Source organism: Gorilla gorilla, chromosome X (assembly GCF_029281585.2).
Source record: "Gorilla gorilla gorilla isolate KB3781 chromosome X, NHGRI_mGorGor1-v2.1_pri, whole genome shotgun sequence".
Lineage (NCBI taxonomy): Eukaryota > Metazoa > Chordata > Mammalia > Primates > Hominidae > Gorilla > Gorilla gorilla.
The window spans coordinates 48,047,823-48,066,762 of record NC_073247.2 but is presented as its reverse complement, the minus strand read 5'-3'; the positions used below and the strand labels follow the sequence as shown (position 1 = coordinate 48,066,762).

At 42.2% G+C, this 18,940-nt stretch overlaps 1 protein-coding gene across 1 annotated transcript in view; it reads right to left on the bottom strand.

Moving 5' to 3' along the window:
- Positions 1-18,940, bottom strand: part of XK (X-linked Kx blood group antigen, Kell and VPS13A binding protein) — a 48,499-nt gene that overhangs the window by 23,575 nt on the left and 5,984 nt on the right. Inside the window, exon 2 of the mRNA XM_004063991.4 lies at positions 15,844-16,106. Coding sequence (XP_004064039.1) covers positions 15,844-16,106 — 263 coding nt within the window. The remainder of the gene's footprint in view (positions 1-15,843; positions 16,107-18,940) is intronic.

Here is an 18,940-nt window from a genome sequence, read left to right as displayed (position 1 = left end):
GCTTTGTTGACACCCTCGATTTCTCATTTGAAATCCTCTCTCCACAAATTTTGTGTTTCTGTTTTGTTCTGGTTCACTTAAAGCCATTAAGTTACTCCCCCTTATTGAGAGAAATGGTTTGAAATCCAATTTTAAGGTCTAACAATCTGGAGATCTAAGTGCATCCATGGTTTACAGAAATCTAGTCCCTATTGGGTGACAGGCAACAGAAAGTCTGGTTTGTCATCCTTTTTGTTAGTTTATTTTTCTAAGCTCAAATCACTTAAGAATTTCATGCCCTTTGAGAGGAAAAGAGGTATTAAAATCTGGACTGAGGAGATTTTCTGATTTTGTGTTCACTCTTGATCCATGCCTGAAATTGAAGAATTGAAGCTACAAACTCTATTTCTCTCTATCTGTACGTCTATATGTCTGTAATATCCTCACCTCTGATTGTACGAGTGTGTAATGTTTTCCTACCTATGCACAGTATTAATATATTAGATTATAAAGTCTCCCAAATTAAGAGTTCTATTCTGATTGGCATATCCAGAAAAATAACTGCTTATATAAATTGAATATAACTAGAATTTCCTAAAATATGGAAATTGTACTATTGATTTTTAAATGTGCTAGTTTAAAAAGTGTATTATCCTAGAAACCAACTCAAAACCATTTTAAGAATTCAGACTTCTATAATTTATGTAACTCTTTGGCAAATAAGACTAGTTTAAGACTTTGAGTTTAATGTAAACATCTCTGATTTATCAGTGTCATATTTAATACAAGCATATATTTTTATACTCTTGGGTATGTTTTTCCTAAACTTATACAGCTTTTTGATCAAATGAGCTAGAATTATTCCTGTTAAATATTTAAAATTATTTAAAAACTTAAATCTATTTTTAAGCAACTTGAATCATTGTTCTGATAAATTTATAGTTCCATAGTAATGAGGTTGTGTAGTATGTTACCCTGAAGAGCATTTCCAAAATCTTTAGATAACTGAAGATCTTGGCCATTCATTGGCTTTCTAGAGCATTTCTAAGTAAGACAGAATACTGAAAAATTTATTAGTAAGCACAGTTTTCATTTATACACTATTGCTTGTTATTTGTACATGCTACAAAGAGGCTCTATCTTTGGGTCTGTAAATGAACATGTTCATTTCTGCCACACTGTGGAATTAAATAAGGGAAGTATGTGGCTGGATAAAGCTCAGTGAAGTATATTCATGAGATTGGCTAGGCTGCTAAAATGACAGAAATTCACAATTATCTACTCCCTCATTTTCTTTGTGAAATACAAGGGGCTGCTTAAAAGTTATAATTAATACATGTGAATGAGATTACTAGGAATCTCAAGATAATGAAATTTTTATTATGGGCAAAAAAGTATATTTCTGTTCTAAAGAAAAATGACTTGTTCCAGGATAGGAATGAGGAAGAATGGTGAAGGATAAAACCTGAATGAATGAAGAAAGTTGTAGGAGGTTTGCAGAAAGAGTCTGGAAAGGAACACAATTTTGTGTTAACATTTTGCCAAATCTGGCTCAGTATTGATGGGTTTATTTGTGAGACTGTCAAAAGTAAATAGTGGGTTATTTAGAAGCAAATATTTCATTGAAACAAATCTAGAATTAGTTTTTCTGTGAAAATGAGTTTTCTTGGAGTACTGGTCTGTTCTTAATAAGAGGTTGTAAAAGATTACTTTTGGCGTAAATTTGCTTCCTATGACTGCCATAACATATTACCACAAACACAGTGGCTTAAAACAACAAATGTTTGTTGTCTTACAGTTCTGGAGATCAGAAGTCTGAAATCAGTTTGGCTGGGCTGAAGTCAAGGTGTCAACAGGGGCATGTTCCCTCCAGAGGATCAAGGAGAGAATCCATTTTCTTGCCTTTTCCAGCTTCTACAACTGCATTCCTTGGCTCCTGCCTCTTCCCTCCATCTTCAAAGCCAGCAGTGCAGCATCTTGTTTCACTCCTCACATTGTCTTCTTCCTCCGTGATCAAGCCTGCCGCTGCCTCTCCCTTATAAGAACATTTGCCCTCTCCCTCTCCCCACGGTCTCCCTCTGATACCGAGCCGAAGCTGGACTGTACTGCTGCCATCTCGGCTCACTGCAACCTCCCTGCCTGATTCTACTGCCTCAGCCTCCCGAGTGCCTGCGATTGCAGGCGCACGCTGCCACGCCTGACTGGTTTTCGTATTTTTTTGGTGGAGACAGGGTTTCGCTGTGTTGGCCAGGCTGGTCTCCAGCTCCTAACCGCGAGTGATCCGCCAGCCTCGGCCTCCCGAGGTGCCGGGATTGCAGACGGAGTCTCCTTCACTCAGTGCTCAATGGTGCCCAGGCTGGAGTGCAGTGGCGTGATCTCGGCTCGCTACAACCTCCACCTCCCAGCCGCCTGCCTTGGCCTCCCAAAGTGCCGAGATTGCAGCCTCTGCCTGGCCGCCACCCCGTCTGGGAAGTGAGGAGCGTCTCTGCCTGGCCACCCATCGTCTGGGATGTGAGGAGCCCCTCTGCCTGGCTGCCCAGTCTGAGAAGTGAGAAGCGCCTCTTCCTGGCCGCCATCCCATCTAGGAAGTGAGGAGCGTCTCTGCCCGGCCTCCCATCATCTGAGATGTGGGGAGCGCCTCTGCCCCGCCGCCCCGTCTGGGATGTGAGGAGTGCCTCTGCCCGGCCGCGACCCCGTCTGGGAGGTGAGGAGCGTCTCTGCCTGGCCGCCCTGTCTGAGAAGTGAGGAGCCCCTCCGCCTGGCAGCCGCCCCGTCTGAGAAGTGAGGAGCCCCTCCACCCGGCAGCCGCCCCGTCTGAGAAGTGAGGAGCCCCTCCGCCCGCAGCCACCCCGTCTGGGAAGTGAGGAGCGTCTCCACCTGGCACCCGCCCCATCCGGGAGGGAGGTGGGGGTCAGCCCCCACCCAGCCAGCGGCCCCGTCCGGGAGGGAGGTGGGGGTCAGCCCCCGCCAGGCCAGCCGCCCCATCCGGGAGGGAGGTGGGGGGCAGCCCCCGCCCGGCCAGCCGCCCCATCTGGGAGGGAGGTGGGGGGTCAGCCCCCGCCCGGCCAGCCGCCCCGTCCGGGAGGGAGGTGGGGGGTCAGCCCCCGCCCGGCCAGCCACCCCATCCGGGAGGGAGGTGGGGGGTCAGCCTCCGCCCGGCCAGCCACCCCGTCCGGGAGGTGGGCGGCGCCTCTGCCCGGCCACCCCTTCTGGGAAGTGAGGAGCCCCTCTGCCCGGCCACCACCCCATCTGGGAGGTATACCCAACAGCTCATTGAGAACGGGCCATGATGACAACGGCGGTTTTGTGGAATAGAAAAGGGGGAAAGGTGGGGAAAAGATAGAGAAATCAGATGGTTGCTGTGTCTGTGTAGAAAGAAGTAGACATGGTAGACTTCATTTTGTTCTGTACTAAGAAAAATTCTTCTGCCTTGGGATGCTGTTGATCTATGACCTTACCCCCAACCCTGTGCTCTCTGAAACATGTGCTGTGTCCACTCAGGGTTAAATAGATTAAGGGCGGTGCAAGATGTGCTTTGTTAAACAGATGCGTGAAGGCAGCATGCTCGTTAAGAGTCATCACCACTCCCTAATCTCAAGTACCCAGGGACACAAACACTGCGGAAGGCTGCAGGGTCCTCTGCCTAGGAAAACCAGAGACCTTTGTTCACTTGTTTATCTGCTGACCTTCCCTCCCCTATTGTCCTATGACCCTGCCAAATCCCCCTCTGCGAGAAACACCCAAGAATGATCAATAAAAAAAATAAATAAATAAAATAAATAAATTAATTAATTAATTTTTAAAAAAAAAGAACATTTGTCCTGGGCCCACCTGCACGACCTACAATACAATAATCTCCCAACCTCAGTCTCTTTATCTGCAAAGCTCCCTTTGCAGATATAAAGTGACATACACAGATTTCAGGGAGTAGAACCTGAATATCTTTGGGGTCATAATTTAGCCTAAAATATTACCTATGTAATCCTATCCTAAAAGTAGGGATTTGGCATCTTACCACAATAACACTTTTTTTCCCTGACTTTATCATGCCCTTGATTATTCTCTTCAAAAACAAAAAAAAATTTGCATTAAGAATGTGTCAAGGTCTTTTGGATGTTTATCTAAACATTGTACTGTCACTTTAATTAATAGATAGCCAAGCTACAACCATTCATGTACTCAGTCACTCATGATCCTAACTTAATTCTCAAATCTTCTAGCAATTTTGCCTTTCAAAATAAAATTCAAAATTTTAAATGAAATAAAATGAAACTCTATAAATCTTTTACACTTAGACTTATCTGTGAGATTTCCAACAGAGAACCTAGAAAATAGGAAAGATTTGTTCTTTCACCTTATAAAAAGACAGATATTAGATAAAATTAGCTTTGTTGCTGTTAGTATTGATGAGTTGCATGGAAAAAAATAAAATCAAAAGAGGTGTTCTTCAGCCTAGGCAACATAAGTTAGATCCTGTCTCAAAAAAAAAAAAAAAAATTAGCCAGGCATGGTAGTGTGCACCTGTATTCCCACCTACTTGGGAGGCTCAGTGGGGAGGATGGCTTGAGCCCAGGAGTTTGAGGCTATGGTGAGCCATGATTGCACCACTGCACTCCATCCTGGGTGACAGAGTGAGACCCTGTCTCAAAAAAAAAAAAAAAAGAAAGAAAGAAAGAAAAAGAAAAATAAAAAATAAAAGAGGTACTCAGCCTTCCCTAGATTAAATCTGAATATGAAATATATTATTAGTATAAATATTTCAGAAGTTCTAGATTGTATGAGAAGTTCCTAGAGATTTGTCAGTGCCCCCACTGTCCATAGTATGTTTCTAATGATCATAGTCCTGCTGGTGCTTTCCTTCATAATATTAGGCAATAAAATTATAGTGTTAACAGTCATCATTTCAGTAGATTTCTAAAACTATCTAGTCACAACTTTCTCTTTTAAGTTTTTTTTTTTTTTTTGAGACAGAGTCTCGCTCTGTCACCCAGGCTGGAGTCCAGTGGCGCGAGCTCAGCTCACTGCAAGCTCCGCCTCCCGGGTTCACGCCATTCTCCTGCCTCAGCCTCCCAAGTAGCTGGGACTACAGGCACCCGCCACCACGCCCGGCTAATTTTTTTTTTGTATTTTTAGTAGAGACGGGGTTTCACCATGTTAGCCAGGATGGTCTGAATCTCCTGACCTCGTGATCCGCCCGCCTTGGCCTCCCAAAGTGCTGGGATTACAGGCATGAGCTATCACGCCCGGCTTCTCTTTTAAGTTTTATGAAGCATCTTCCCTCATGGCTTTTTACATTGAGGATACACATCAAATCTTTTTATGGAGGTTTAGTAAAATACAGATGTCTAGAATCTACTGTAGACTTACTTCAAAATAGGATTAATCATTATGCTTACATATGTTTTGTTCAAAACTTTTTTACAATGGCTTTATTATCTTATTTTGTATGTCACAATTTCTTCTTCAGTTGTATTATGTTTGTTATGTATTTCCACTAGACTTTTCACTTTATCACAAGTCATAAGTGAACCACAGGCACTTTAAGTGTCTATCATCTCCAGATACTTTTTTTCTTTTGAGACGGAGTTTCATTCTTGTTGCCCAGGCTGGAGTGCAATGGCGCGACCTCGGCCCACTGCCACCTCCACCTCCGGGGTTCAAGCGATTCTCCTGCCTCAGCCTCCCGAGTAGCTGAGATTACAGGCATGCACCACCAAGCCCAGCTAATTTTGTATTTTTAGTAGACAGGGTTTCATTATGTTGGTCAAGCTGGTCTTGAACTCCTGACCTCAGGCTATCCACCCACCTTGGCCTCCCAAAGTGCTGAGATTACAGGCGTGAGCCACCACGCCTGGCTGATACTTTTTTTTTTTTAAGAATTGTGGTCTCACTTTGTGGCCCAGGCTAGAGTGCAGTGGTGCAATCGTAGCTCACTGCAGCTCAGAACTCCTTGGCTCAAGAGATTCTCCCAGCTCAGCTTCCCATGTAGCTGGGACTACAGTTATATACCACCACATCCAGCTAATTTTTAAAATATTTTTGTAGAGACGGAGGTCTCACTATGTTGCCCAGGGTGGTCTTGAACTCCTGGCCTCAAAAGTTCCTCTTGCCTCAGCCTTCTAAGTTGCTGGGATTACAGGCATGAGCCAGCATGCCTGGCTCTCCAGATAGTTTTTTATTTACACTGATGTTTCCCTAATGACCCTACAATCAGCTACAGGAGGGAGATTTTGTCTTCAGCAAAGAAGGATTGTCTTAGAGCACCATGAAAAATGTCACTACCTCAGGTACTTCAAAGACTAGGCTCCTGAACACAGGCTTCTCATGACATCACATCACCACATTTAAGATAATGGTTAGTGGACAGAATCAGAATTTCCAGAACACCTTAACTGAGACAAATTTGTGTTCATAACACAGTTTAATACAATGTCCAGTGGAACAAAATCTAAGTTTGCAAAGTCCAAAGACCTATACTATAAAATCAGCACTTTTCTCCTGACCTGTCTGGCCTTACCCAAATAAAGCACAAGTGAATATTCTTGGGAGTGAGTTACTGAGTGCTTCCCAAGAAATCCAAGAGACCCTAACACCTTGGTATTGAAGACTTTAGCTTCTTTTTCTCAGAGGAGAACATTAAACACTTTCTCTTTTGAGACCCCTTTTTCAGGATGCAATAGAGGAAAGAGCCCCAATAACAGGTAAGGAAGGCCAGGCCATCATTCTACTGTGCTGCCCACTCACCATGTGACTTTATAAGAGCTGATTACTATCACTGGGCCTCAGTGGCCTCAGCTGTAAAATGGAGACCCTAAAAGAATTGTGTACTCTGAACCCTATTTACCCATTTTCCATAGAACTATTTTGTTAGGAAAAGAGCACAGTCATAATTACACATCTCTAGCTGAGTTTTGAAATAATTTTTCCATTTTTCTCACTGGAAACTGATGGGCCCCCAGGTAAACTACACTGTAGGAGACCAGAACCCAGTTCTGCCTCTCCTTTCATGAAGACTCCCTTTCACAGTTGCCTTGGTGAATTCTTTTTATCCTACATTTCAGAACTCAACAATCTCACATCTGCCGCATCTAACATGCCCCACTGATGCTAACTGGTTTCCTTAATATCTTTTGCTTTAACAGAAGTAGTTCAGCAACATTTTCACCAGTATTATGCTAAAGTCCTAAATATAAGAAGGATAAATCTGTTTTCATGAAGACTCTGAAGGAGAAACAATACCAACTGTAGGTCCTGTTTACTGCTTTTCATTAGATTTAAAATATAAATCTAAATCTAAAAAGTTTGAGGACTGGTACAATGAAATATCTGTTACCAGTCAGTTATGATAAGTATGGACATTGAGAGCTGGCATTTAGGAATCTGTATAGCATCTGATTTAGCCACAACATTTAAATTAGTGGGCTCACTTTTTGAACAAGGTATATACCAGTGCAGTTGTTAAACTCGAACGACAAGTCAAATATTAGTGGCATACTAGTAATACAACCACATATCAGTTCACAATTTACTGGAACAAGAAAAACAAGGAAGTTTGCTACTACTGGTCCTACCCCAATGATATTTTGAGAAGCAATGCACAATATACTACTTCATTAAATGAGATTGATTGTTCTGAGTACTGTGGACTTAGAATTAACTTGTAGTGAGAGTAACAAACTCAAGTATCTCCATTAATCAGACAACTACTATAAATTAATGAAGTGAATCAGATATGGGACTTTATAGGGAAGAGTGTGGAAGGAATGTGGCAAACCAGAGGCCCAGTCTTCATGGTGCAGTAGCTAGTCATCTCTATGCGACTGGAATCATGTGTACCCTCCTTTTTACTTCTCAAGAGAGCCAGAAATCCAGGCTTTCAGGTAAAATGTTATTGATTTTCAAATGCTACCAGCTCATTAATTTTCTTTTAAGATGTCTGCTTATAACTAGCAAACCTATCTGCCATCCAGATTGAGTTGTAAGATGCCACTTTGTGGACTGCGCTTTAGGAAATAATATATTAGAGATTAGTACTGTCAGGGTTGCCCTTAGGGCCATGTGGAAGACGTGCTTGTCTAAATCCCAGAAGTCTTTCTTGCCATATCATGTCCACTGAACCTCATATTTCCAGGCACCTCATTGTCAAGCTGCCCACCCCACCACTGCATGATTCCTTATGGAGAGCCGTGGAGCACTCCCAGCCTTAGCCCAGCTGCTGGCTTCCTCTTCTGTGCATTTGAGCTGCAAGCAGGCCTCTCTCCAGCAGCTTCAGGTGGGGAGTCTCCTTCAGCTCATCACTTCATGGCGACAGCAGCACCCCCTCCCCTGGCCGAAGTGAAACATCTTTGTGTCCAGGACATGGGTTTCTCACAGCCCAGTTTTTAAACACATAACCGCTATTTCCTTCATTCTCAGGACACTCCTGTGAATTAGCCAAAGGCCAAGCTGGGTCCTTCTGCTTAGACAGAGGCAGAGAGAGGGCGAGTCACAAGGCAGGAGGAGAAAAAGGGACACCAGAGTGGGGACTGCCTGGCTCGTGTCCCTCTTCCGCTGTCTCCTTCCTCTGCTGGGCACTCTCCTGTCTCTCCACAGGGCTCAGCAGGATGTCGCTCTCACAGCCAGTGGCCCAAGTGCCCAACAGTAACCTGAGAACCAGACCCAGATGTACCCTGGGGAAGCCTGCCTGCGTGTCTGGGGTTAGGGGAGGAGATAGATGCAGCTGTTTATTAAGGGCCACACTGTGCATATCCAAAGTGGACTCAATCTTTGGGAAAACTAAAGATAGAGGGACTCTGCTATTTTACACATGAGCAAACCTGCCCAGCAGGAGTAAATGAAAGTCCAAGATCACATGGCCAGAAAGTGGTGAACTAGGATCTAAAACCCAGGTTGTCTGATCTGTTATTGAATCTGGCTGGGCAGCCTCTGGCCAACAGGCAGCAGAATGTGGCCACAGAAGATCCAAGGAACAGGTGAAAACCTAAAATATGGACATTCACAGGCAAGGGGACAGATTGCTACAACACTTGATGTGACACCTTTTTTAAACAGTACAGAGCACAAGTTTTTAAAAGTACAGTACATGCTTTAGAAGCCATCACTCAAGACAGAATTACATAGGTTATTTGTATACCTTTTGAACCTGTTTTTGGCCATTGATAACTCTATGCTGTTCTATGAAATACATGATCATACACAGATTATTTTTTCTGGGAATGCGATTGATAATTGTGTTTATAATGGAATACATTTACAAATAAGTTTTGTAATATTTCGTAACCATTAAGAACTGATTGGATTGCATGTCCTAGGCCAGAGAGCTTTTATATAATGTTACTACTTAATTTAACAGTGTCCACAAGAGGACAGAAGAATATATTCCAAACAATGTGTCATAGTACCAGTTACTAATCCCTGTCTCAAGTCCTCTTTTGGAATGAGGCAGGGTACAAATAAATAAATAAAATAACATGACCATAACTTTTTTTTTTGCATTTTTCCTTATGTTTTCCCCATCACTCCTCAATCTCCATGTAAAGCCTGTCCCATGAAGTTCATGCCAGCTAGTATGCAGTGTGCCCCCTCTCCACCCATCCCTGTGGCCACTGCCCTCTGACTTCAGACCTTTGCTATTCTGAATAAAGCCTCCCGCACCTCAGTCAGAGTCTGCAGCTCCACCCTAGGCCCCAGCATCAGGTTAGGAATTTATCAAGCCTAGGAGGCTCCCAGCAACTCCCTGGCCTCACAAGGCCTTCCAGTTCAAAGCCAATGAGGAAGTCTCTATATCTTTATCCCCAGTCAGCTCCTCCCGCCAGGGCCAGTGCTCTCACCAACCACTGGAAACTGCCCCTTCTAAAATCACTGATTCAAACACCCCACACTGGCAACACCTTCCACCCATTCAGCTCTCTATGGGATAGCTTCTCCTGGATGTCTCAAGGACACCTCCAACCGAAAATGAGAGAACCTGAGAGAAGTCAGGGGCACTGTCATTAAAGACTTTAATAGCATGGGCTGATGGCAGCAGCCTGGGGTCTCTCATCTATGGGAATTTTTGAGGCTGGATGAAATTGTTGATGAAGTCCTGCCAGGTTCCCAGACCCAAGCATCCCTCCTTCTCGGGCTGGGGCACCTCATCAACCTGATGGTGGGTACATCCTCCAAGAGGCATCTGAGCTGCTTATCCTTGTACATGGCCCTCTCTATGTGTTCTGGTGTGATGCGCACCCTGCAACTGTTCTGGGCCTTCTTGCCTGCCTGCTCCAGGATGTTGGCCATCAGATACTAGAGAATAACAACCAGGAAAACAGGTGTGGATGAGCTCAGGCACTGGGCATACTGACCTTGCAGAAAGCCGTCCATGTGGCTAACAGGAAACTGCAGCTAGGCTTTTGTGGAGCAGGGAAGAATCTCCTTTCTAAGGCTCCTTTTTGCCCTCACATGGTCTTGGTGAGTTTTGTTTTGATCAGCCCTCGTCAATTTTCCCACTAGCCTGAGCCTCTCCAGGTACCAGTGCTTATTCCCGCCCACTGTGCTCCAGGCCCTCCTTGGTCAGGGAGCTGCCTTCAAGACAACCTCAACTTTGTGATATTATTGGTGTTCACTGAGCCCTGATCAAGCCCGGCCTCGAAATGTCTCTGACAGGAACCTGCTCACCCTAATAACTGGACCGTCTTTTTGAGGAAAGTCTAACTTTGTACTTGACTTAAACATTCTAGCAACAACAAAAAAAATGTGTTTCAATCAAAACATTGTCCTGTCTTCAGTATACCAATCCAGGTTCTCTGATTCTAGCTTTGTATTGCCAGTGAGCTCATTTACATTCCTCTGTAAGCTATAAGTCACTAACAGACATGCTCAATGTCTTGTACAGTAGAGGTTCAAATGTCACCCCCTCATGCTGTAATAAAACCAGTTTTACTTCCATTTACATATTCATTTTGATATCTCTAGTCAATATTCCTATGTCTGCCCTTTGGGTTATCTTATAAGCTGGTCCGAACAGAACATCTGCTTGTTCTCTCATGAGTTAAATAGAATCTTTAAAATGTATTCATTTCTTTAAGTCTGGAACTGAAAGTAAAATATACCTCGCAAACCTATCACTACCAAGACAAATGGAGATCCATGGCTACAACAGTCCATATCAGGAACTGGGAATTATTCTTGACATCTCTCACTGCCTCACCTTCATATCCAATCAATCATCACATTGTTCCGCTTACGCATTCTTAATATTGCTCCAATAATCCACTCTGACTATTCCAGTCCAGGCCATTATTCTCACCTTGACAACTATAGTAGCCCACTTCCTAGCCTCTCCATTTCTTTCTTCACTCTCTTCAAATACATTTTGCAGAGTAATCAGTTTCTAAAACTAAATTTGATCATGACACTTGTTGCTTAAAACTCATCAGTGCCTTCCCATTGCCTCTGGAATAAAGCTTGAAATCCTGGGATGCTCTTTCCTGATTTTTCTTCACCTGGCTTCTTTTCTTCATCTAGCAGTTTTCAGTTTAAATCTAAGTTTTGGAAACATTTGCCTCATTTCCCAGACTCGGTTAGACAACCCCCAATATACCCTCAGAGAGGCTACTTATCTTTCACTTTGCAGGATTTACCTTAAATAAAATATGCATTTGATTAATAATTTGTGTGATGTTCATATATCCTATTCGAAGATGATTGGGGCCTGCCTACCTTATTCACCACTTTATCCTCAGAGACCAGCACAGGGTCTGAAACACAGAACATACCCAAGAAATACTCATTGAGTCCATAAATAAAGTCACACAAATCTAACCTCAAATTCTGGCTCCTCTATCTGACTATGAGTACAATTTTCCTCCTCTTTTTTTTTTTTTTTTTTTGAGGCAAGGTCCTCCCAGGCTCAAGCAATCCTCCTGCCTTATCCTCCCAAGTAGCTGGGACCACAGGCATGCACCACCACTCCTGGCTAATTTTTGTATTTTTTATAGAGATGGGGTCTCGCCATGTTGCTCAGGGTGGTCTCAAACTCCTGGGGTCAAGCGATTTGCCCACCTTGGCTTCCTAAAGTGCTAGGATCACAGGTGTGAGCCACTGTGTCTGGCTCAATTTCCCTCTTTACTAAGATGGAGATAATATTATCTACCTCAGGGACACTGAAAATGAAACACAAGGATGCCTATCACAGTGCCTGGCACAAATCAAGGGTTCATGAAACAGCCATTTTTACTACCAACATTACCACCTTGAGTAGAATAGAGAAGGGCACTGTGAGGGCCAGGCAAGCCAAATGGCAGGCTGCAGGGGCCTTCACAAAGCACAGTAACATTGGTATGCTCACTTAGGCTTCAACCCAACCCATCCTCCAAGATCTGGAGACTTGAGCAAGCCCTTGCTGAGAACTGATTAGACTCAGGGAATCTCAGGATGTCCAAATTCACCCAAGACTGAAGCTCACAGACACAGTGTCCGTTATTCACTGACTATGAGAAAGAAAACTTCCCAATAGCATATGATTCCACTGATATGAAAGATTCGTAATAGTTAAATCCATAGAGACAGGAAGTAGATTAGTAGGCTGCCAGGGGCTAGGGGCAGGGGAAATGAAGAGTGACTGTTAATGAATAGGGGACTTATTTTTGGTGTGATGAAAATGTTCTAAAACTAGACAGTGGTGATGATTGTATAACATTGTCAGTATATTGAAACCTACTGAATTGTACACCCAAAGTAGTGAAATTTATGTTATATGAATTATATTGCAATTGAAGAAAAACAATAACTCTCCAGTGACCATGTAGCTGGCTCTCCCTTCTCTCCCTCATGGCAAACTCTGCTAATGCCAAATCCATCAATGTTTGCTCAATGAGCACAGAATCAGAGAGAGAGAGAGTTACAGAATTTGAATGCTGAATAGGGTCATGTTGTGATGGACTGTATGTCCTTCTGTCAAGAGGGACACATTTCTATTCGTCTGGACTGCATTTAGATGATGTGGCAGACCCTGTCAGTTGCCTATTCATTTTCCATTCCTCTCACTATCTTAAGAGAACATGGTTTTGTTATGGGTGGCAATGGGCCCAACCACACGCAGGCCATGACTAGTCTAATCCAATGTCCTCAAACTTTGCTGATAATAAAATCACCTGGAGCCCTTGTTTAAATAACAAAAGGGAAATAAAAAGAAAAGACATAACCTTGGCTCCCATCCCAGACACAGCAAATCACAATTTCCAGAGATGAATCCTGGTAATCTATATATTTAACAAGCCCCCAGGTAACTCTAATCATCATCATCAGGGAAGTTTGAGGAATACTAGTCTGAGCCATTGGTGGCAAACATTCCTAGACCTGGCTTTCCTAGCATCCCTTTAAGCTAAATGACTGATCAGTTCTGGTCAGAGACCTAAAGTCATTTCTGTCAGGGAGATTTCTGGGAAAGCTATAATTTTTATTAAAAGGAGGAAGACAAAGTAAAGTCTATTAGGGAGATTTATGAAAAAGCTATATTCATTAATAAAAAGAGAAATATATCTACCCTTCCTTCTTCAGCCCTTCTTCCTATTTTGAATGTAGCTATGATGGTTGGAACTGCAGTAGCAACCCAAGCAAAAGGCCAATGGATTGGCAGGGACATCAACTTTGCCACTATTGAGCAGCTGAAATACTGTCAGCAACTGTCTACTTCCAATTTCCAGTTAGATAAGAAAAATAAACTCTAGGTTAACTTTACAGTTAGGTGTTTGTTCCTTGCACCAAATGCATTTCTAACCACATGACAGACACTACCAACATTTGCCTTTGTGGCACACCCTAGACCATGCTCCATTCATAAGGGTCTTACCCTTTCCGGGTGAGATATTCCCTCCTTATATATGTTAAGGCAGTGATTGGGGTTAGTTAAGACCTGCATAAATGGCAGCCATCTATCTTTTTAACAAGACCATGCCCACTTCCTTTTTCCATATCTATTTGATTTATCATTTAACTCTCAGAGGACTTCTGTTTTTCCAAGTTCTTTTGGGACATTTCAGATATCCCTTGTGACACTGACATTTTACAAGACAGATTTTATTTTTCCTGAACAGAATTATGTCTGAAAAATTATAACAAGGGTTGGCAAACTTTCTTTGTAAAAAGTTAGTAAATATTTTAGGCTTTGTGGGCCACATTATGTTTATTGTAACTACTCGACTCTGTTGTTTTAGTCCCAAAACAGTCACAGACAATACATAAATGAAAGAGCAGGGCTGCATTCCAATAGAACTTTATTGACAAAAACAGGCAGTGCCCAGATTAGGCCCATGGGATGTAGTTTGCCAACCCTACAACTGTGAGACAATCTTTACTAAAAAAACTTGAGGAAAAAAATTGGATCTACCTCTAAAAATCAAATAGGCTATCATCACATCTGATTTCTTGCTGTATCCCTGCCACTTGGAAAAACAATAAACTGGGAAAAAGAGTATAGTGGCATGCAGCTTGGTCAAGACCCATTCCAGTTATAATTCCTTAGAGAACATGGATGTTGCTATATTTATTGAGCTTTTACTCCCTACCAGGTGTTGTGGAAAGTATTTACATATAAATGTTGATCCACTAAGGTTCAAGATCTCTACTTAAGATCGTGACTCATATTTTAAGAATCATAATCAGGCAACCTGGATAAGGGAGATGGCTCTAACATGTAAGTATCCTGTGACTCTGACATGAATTATTACCAGCCAGTCTAAAACATAGGCAGAAAGAGGATAAAACTGAGTGAAGTAAAATAAATAAGAGTCTTCCTTATCTTCAATGTTTTCTTAAACATGTATTTTTTCAACTTAAGGCTTTTAAATCATTTTGTATACCAATAATAAAACTTACCATAATGGTTTTCGTTTACCCATAATATTAATACTTGGGAGGGGGTTGTTTCCACTTCTCATTTGTAGGCTTTTCATTAAAATCTTGACTCTGATGCAAATAGTGTTTTTTTTTTTTTAACTTAACCAAAATCTGCTCTTAATTTGATGATGCGAGAATAGCCCAAAGGTAGAATATTGTCTTGACTTATAAACTGATATACCTATTACAAGTCTAAGAAGACAGGAAAGTGGCCTTGTTCCATTATTCACCACAAAGTTGTTAAGCCAACTGTCTCAACTAGTTTAGAACTAGCACTGAAAGACAGAGTGAAATCCCAAGAGAAGCAGCCTTCAGTAGCTGTGTTTTCAGCCTCTGGTGAACTATATTTTCTAAAAATGGCCACAGTGGTATTTTTGGTCCCACGTGATCTTCTAGAACTCTACCATTCCACAACAAGAGTCAGAGTTTGCTTCCCTCTCCTTTCCCTTGAATCTGGGCAGAACTCTGTAAGTATTTCAACAATGAGAAGGAAGCAGAAGTGATGTCCCACAACTCCCAAGCCTGGATCACAAAAGCTGATGTGGCTTCCATCTGGCCTTCCCTCCTTCTTAGAACACTCACCCTTGGAAGCAGCTACCATGCTCTAAGGAAGCCCAAACTCACCCACACAGAGAAATCAAATGGAGAAGATCTGAAACTCCCAGCAACAGCCAATATCAAAACATGTGAACAACAAGACATGTGAGTGAAGGGGTCTTGAATAGATTCTAGCCCCCTACCTTTGAGCCACCCTAGCTGATCCATAGTGGATCACAGATTAGGTAACCCTTTTGAGCCCTGCCTAGAATGCAGAGTCATAAGCAAAATAGACGTTGTTATTTTAACTGAGTTTTGAGCATAGTAACTAGAACACAGATTCAGAATTAAGTGCACTTAAGAACAAATTTCCTTTGAAACAAAATAAACTGCATATTTTGCTTCTCATTTTGATCCCCAAATGCAGGCAGAAATAAAAAATACACGTACTTCTTCCAACAGTGACGTCCTGCTGCATGACACTTATGTACAGCTGTAGGGTCAGCTGGGGGGCTGAGCCCAAGAAAGCCTGGATCACCGACGCCCGACTGAACGCTGATCGGTGGGTGATTAGTTTGCCTTCTGCCTGGCCCACCTCCTTCTCAATCTCCTCTGAGAGGCCATTTTTTGGCATTTGCCTCTTCTTGGTGATACTGACATAAGGCTCTTCATTGTTGCCTGACTGAAAGTAGATGCAGAAGACTTCAAAACACCTGAAAACAAATCAGGAAATCACAATAATTAGAGACAGACAGGATTCTGACTTTCCATGCTCATCCTACTTACCTTTAGCCTGATTCTTAAAGCCTTGACTTGGCTACTCTGAACTATAGTCACTCTTCTAAATCAACTACTCCAAGGACCAGTTCTCAGTATGCAGTCCTCTTGAGGCTTTCCAGCAGGCCAATGGGAATTGAATGAGAACCAAATGAAGAGGTAATACCAAAGGCCACTGAAGCAAGGAAATCTCTTAGAGAATGGAAAGTGGTTCCAGCTCCAGAGCCACAGAAAAAATGTGCAGTTTCCCTTCCCGACACATACTAGCTATGTAGCCATAGCCGAGTCACCTACTATCCCCACTCCAGCACATTCCCTCCACTATAAAGCAGATATAATACCCACTTTGTCATATTGCTGTGAAAAATGGTGATTATATAGTGTGACTGCATGCACACACACACGTGTGTGTGTTCCACATCCAAAAGATGCCCCAAACCACCCCAGTTAAAGCAGAAGCTATGGCTCGGAAATCCTCCAGCACAGGGCAGCTTGCCATCTAGCATTTCACTGGGAGACCACAACATGTTACCTATCTCTGTTTTCATAAGCCCTTACAGGGCAGGACTAAAGTCAGTCCCAGACTTAATCAGTGACTTTTCCAGACTGAGAGAATACCTGGCTTTTAAAATTTGGATTTCCTCTCTAGGTAAAAATATGGATGCTGAAGCGGGAAGAATACTGATGTCTGTGATTAACTTTGAAGTACATACACACACACACACACACACACACACACACACAGACACACGAATTGATAGATGGATAAATATGTGAAACAAAATGTTAATTGTAGAATCTAGGTGGTGAGTACTTGGGTGTTCACTACAGAATTCCTTAAACTTGTCTTCCTTGTGTTTGAAAATTTTCATAATAAAATGCTGGTTAAAAATGTGTTTTCCCTAGGAGTAAGAAAAATATTCATGGCCGTAGGTTTGTAACTTGTTAAAGGACTTTTTGTCCCTCCTCTAACATGCACTTTTATAACAACCTTATGATGCTGCCAGAAGATTTTAATGGCTTAATCTATTTCATTGAATGTTTATGTTATAATGTTAACTTTATACTCTCATCCTGAGGTGACTACGGCAACTGGAATGTATTTATAATTTGAAATAATAAAATAAAGCTTGACGTAAGAGAGGAAATGCAGGAACCTTTCTGGTGAGTTCAAAGTGGACATATTTTGTGATTAATACCATTGTTCATTTGTTGCTAGGAGAAAGAAGTTGTATGGTGTGTGTGGGTGTGTGTGGGGGGGGGGGGTTGATTTGTGTACGACATTTTGTCCCATGGGGTCAAGAACACTTTAATATATTACATGAAAACAATGTAAAACCACACAGACCAGTTTTTTCAGTTGGAAATAATGTCAATGAAGTTCAGGCCATGAGTTCAATCCCAAGCACGTCCAATTGAATTTTCTCTGAAGGAAAACTCAAATTAATGACTGAGGACTGTATGAGGCCTAGCAACTTTACACTGTTGGACCACTGATCACATCAAAGATTAGATAACAGAATGAACTGGCCGGGAGCAGTGGCTCACGCCTGTAATCCCAGCACTTTGGGAGGCTGAGGCAGGCGGATCACCTGAGGTCAGGAGTTTGAGATCAGTCTGGCCAACATGGTGAAACCACATCTCTACTAAAAATTAAAAAATTAGCCAGGCATGGTGGTGCACCCTTGTAGTCTCACCTACTCGGGAGGCTGAGGCAGGAGAATTGCTTGAACACAAGAGGCGAAGATTGCGCCACTGCACTCCAGCCTGGGTGACACAGCGAGACTCTGTCTCAAAAAAACAAACCAAAACAAAACAAAAACAGAATAAACTGATAATCATCTTTATTCTCAAATATGAGATGAATGCAGGCGCGGTTTACTAAGTGCTGTGGGGAATGCAGACAGCTGGATACCCCTGCCTCATCTGGGGGCACTCACAATCTAAATGGGATAGTGGGACATATGCACAATAATAATAATAATAAACGAAAATTAATATTTATATAGCACTTTTAGTTATGACATGTTATCACGTATGATCTCACTTAGAAGAAAACGTATTGTAACAATTTAAATCATAGCATTATGTATAATAGCAAAATGCTGGGAATACTCTAAAGGTCCCAAAAATGAAAGAATAATTAAATAAATCCTAATATATCAATTCAATGAAACATTATACATTCCTTAACATCAATGGTATAGAATTACATATACCAATATATAAATTTTTTTTTAAAGACAGTCTCACTCTCTCACCAACGTTGGAGGGCAGTGGTGTGATCATAGCTCACTGCAGCCTCCAACTGCTGGCCTCAAGGGACCCTCACTCCTGAGCCTCCTAAGTAGCTGGGACTCCAGATGCATGCTACTGTGCCCAGCTAATTTTATTTTTTGTGAGGAAACAGTCTCACTATGTTGACCAGGCTACGTATTTTTACCATATTTGGTATGTGAAAGAAGCAAATTACAATAGAATCATATATTTTAAATTCCATTTTTTGTAAAAAGAAAATCACATATATAAAAAATATATACAGATTACACACACATACCCACACATACATATAAACAGTGAAATGTTTGAGCTGGCTCATACTGACTCAAGAGAGCAGACTGTTAAAATAGGAATTTTGTGAGCCAGTTGTTAAACAACTGGTAGCTTGATCAATCATGATGAGAATATACGCATTTGAGAAACCAGCAAACACTGAAAATCAGGGCTTGTTTTCCCCAACAGTTTACTAGCATACCATTATAAAAATATT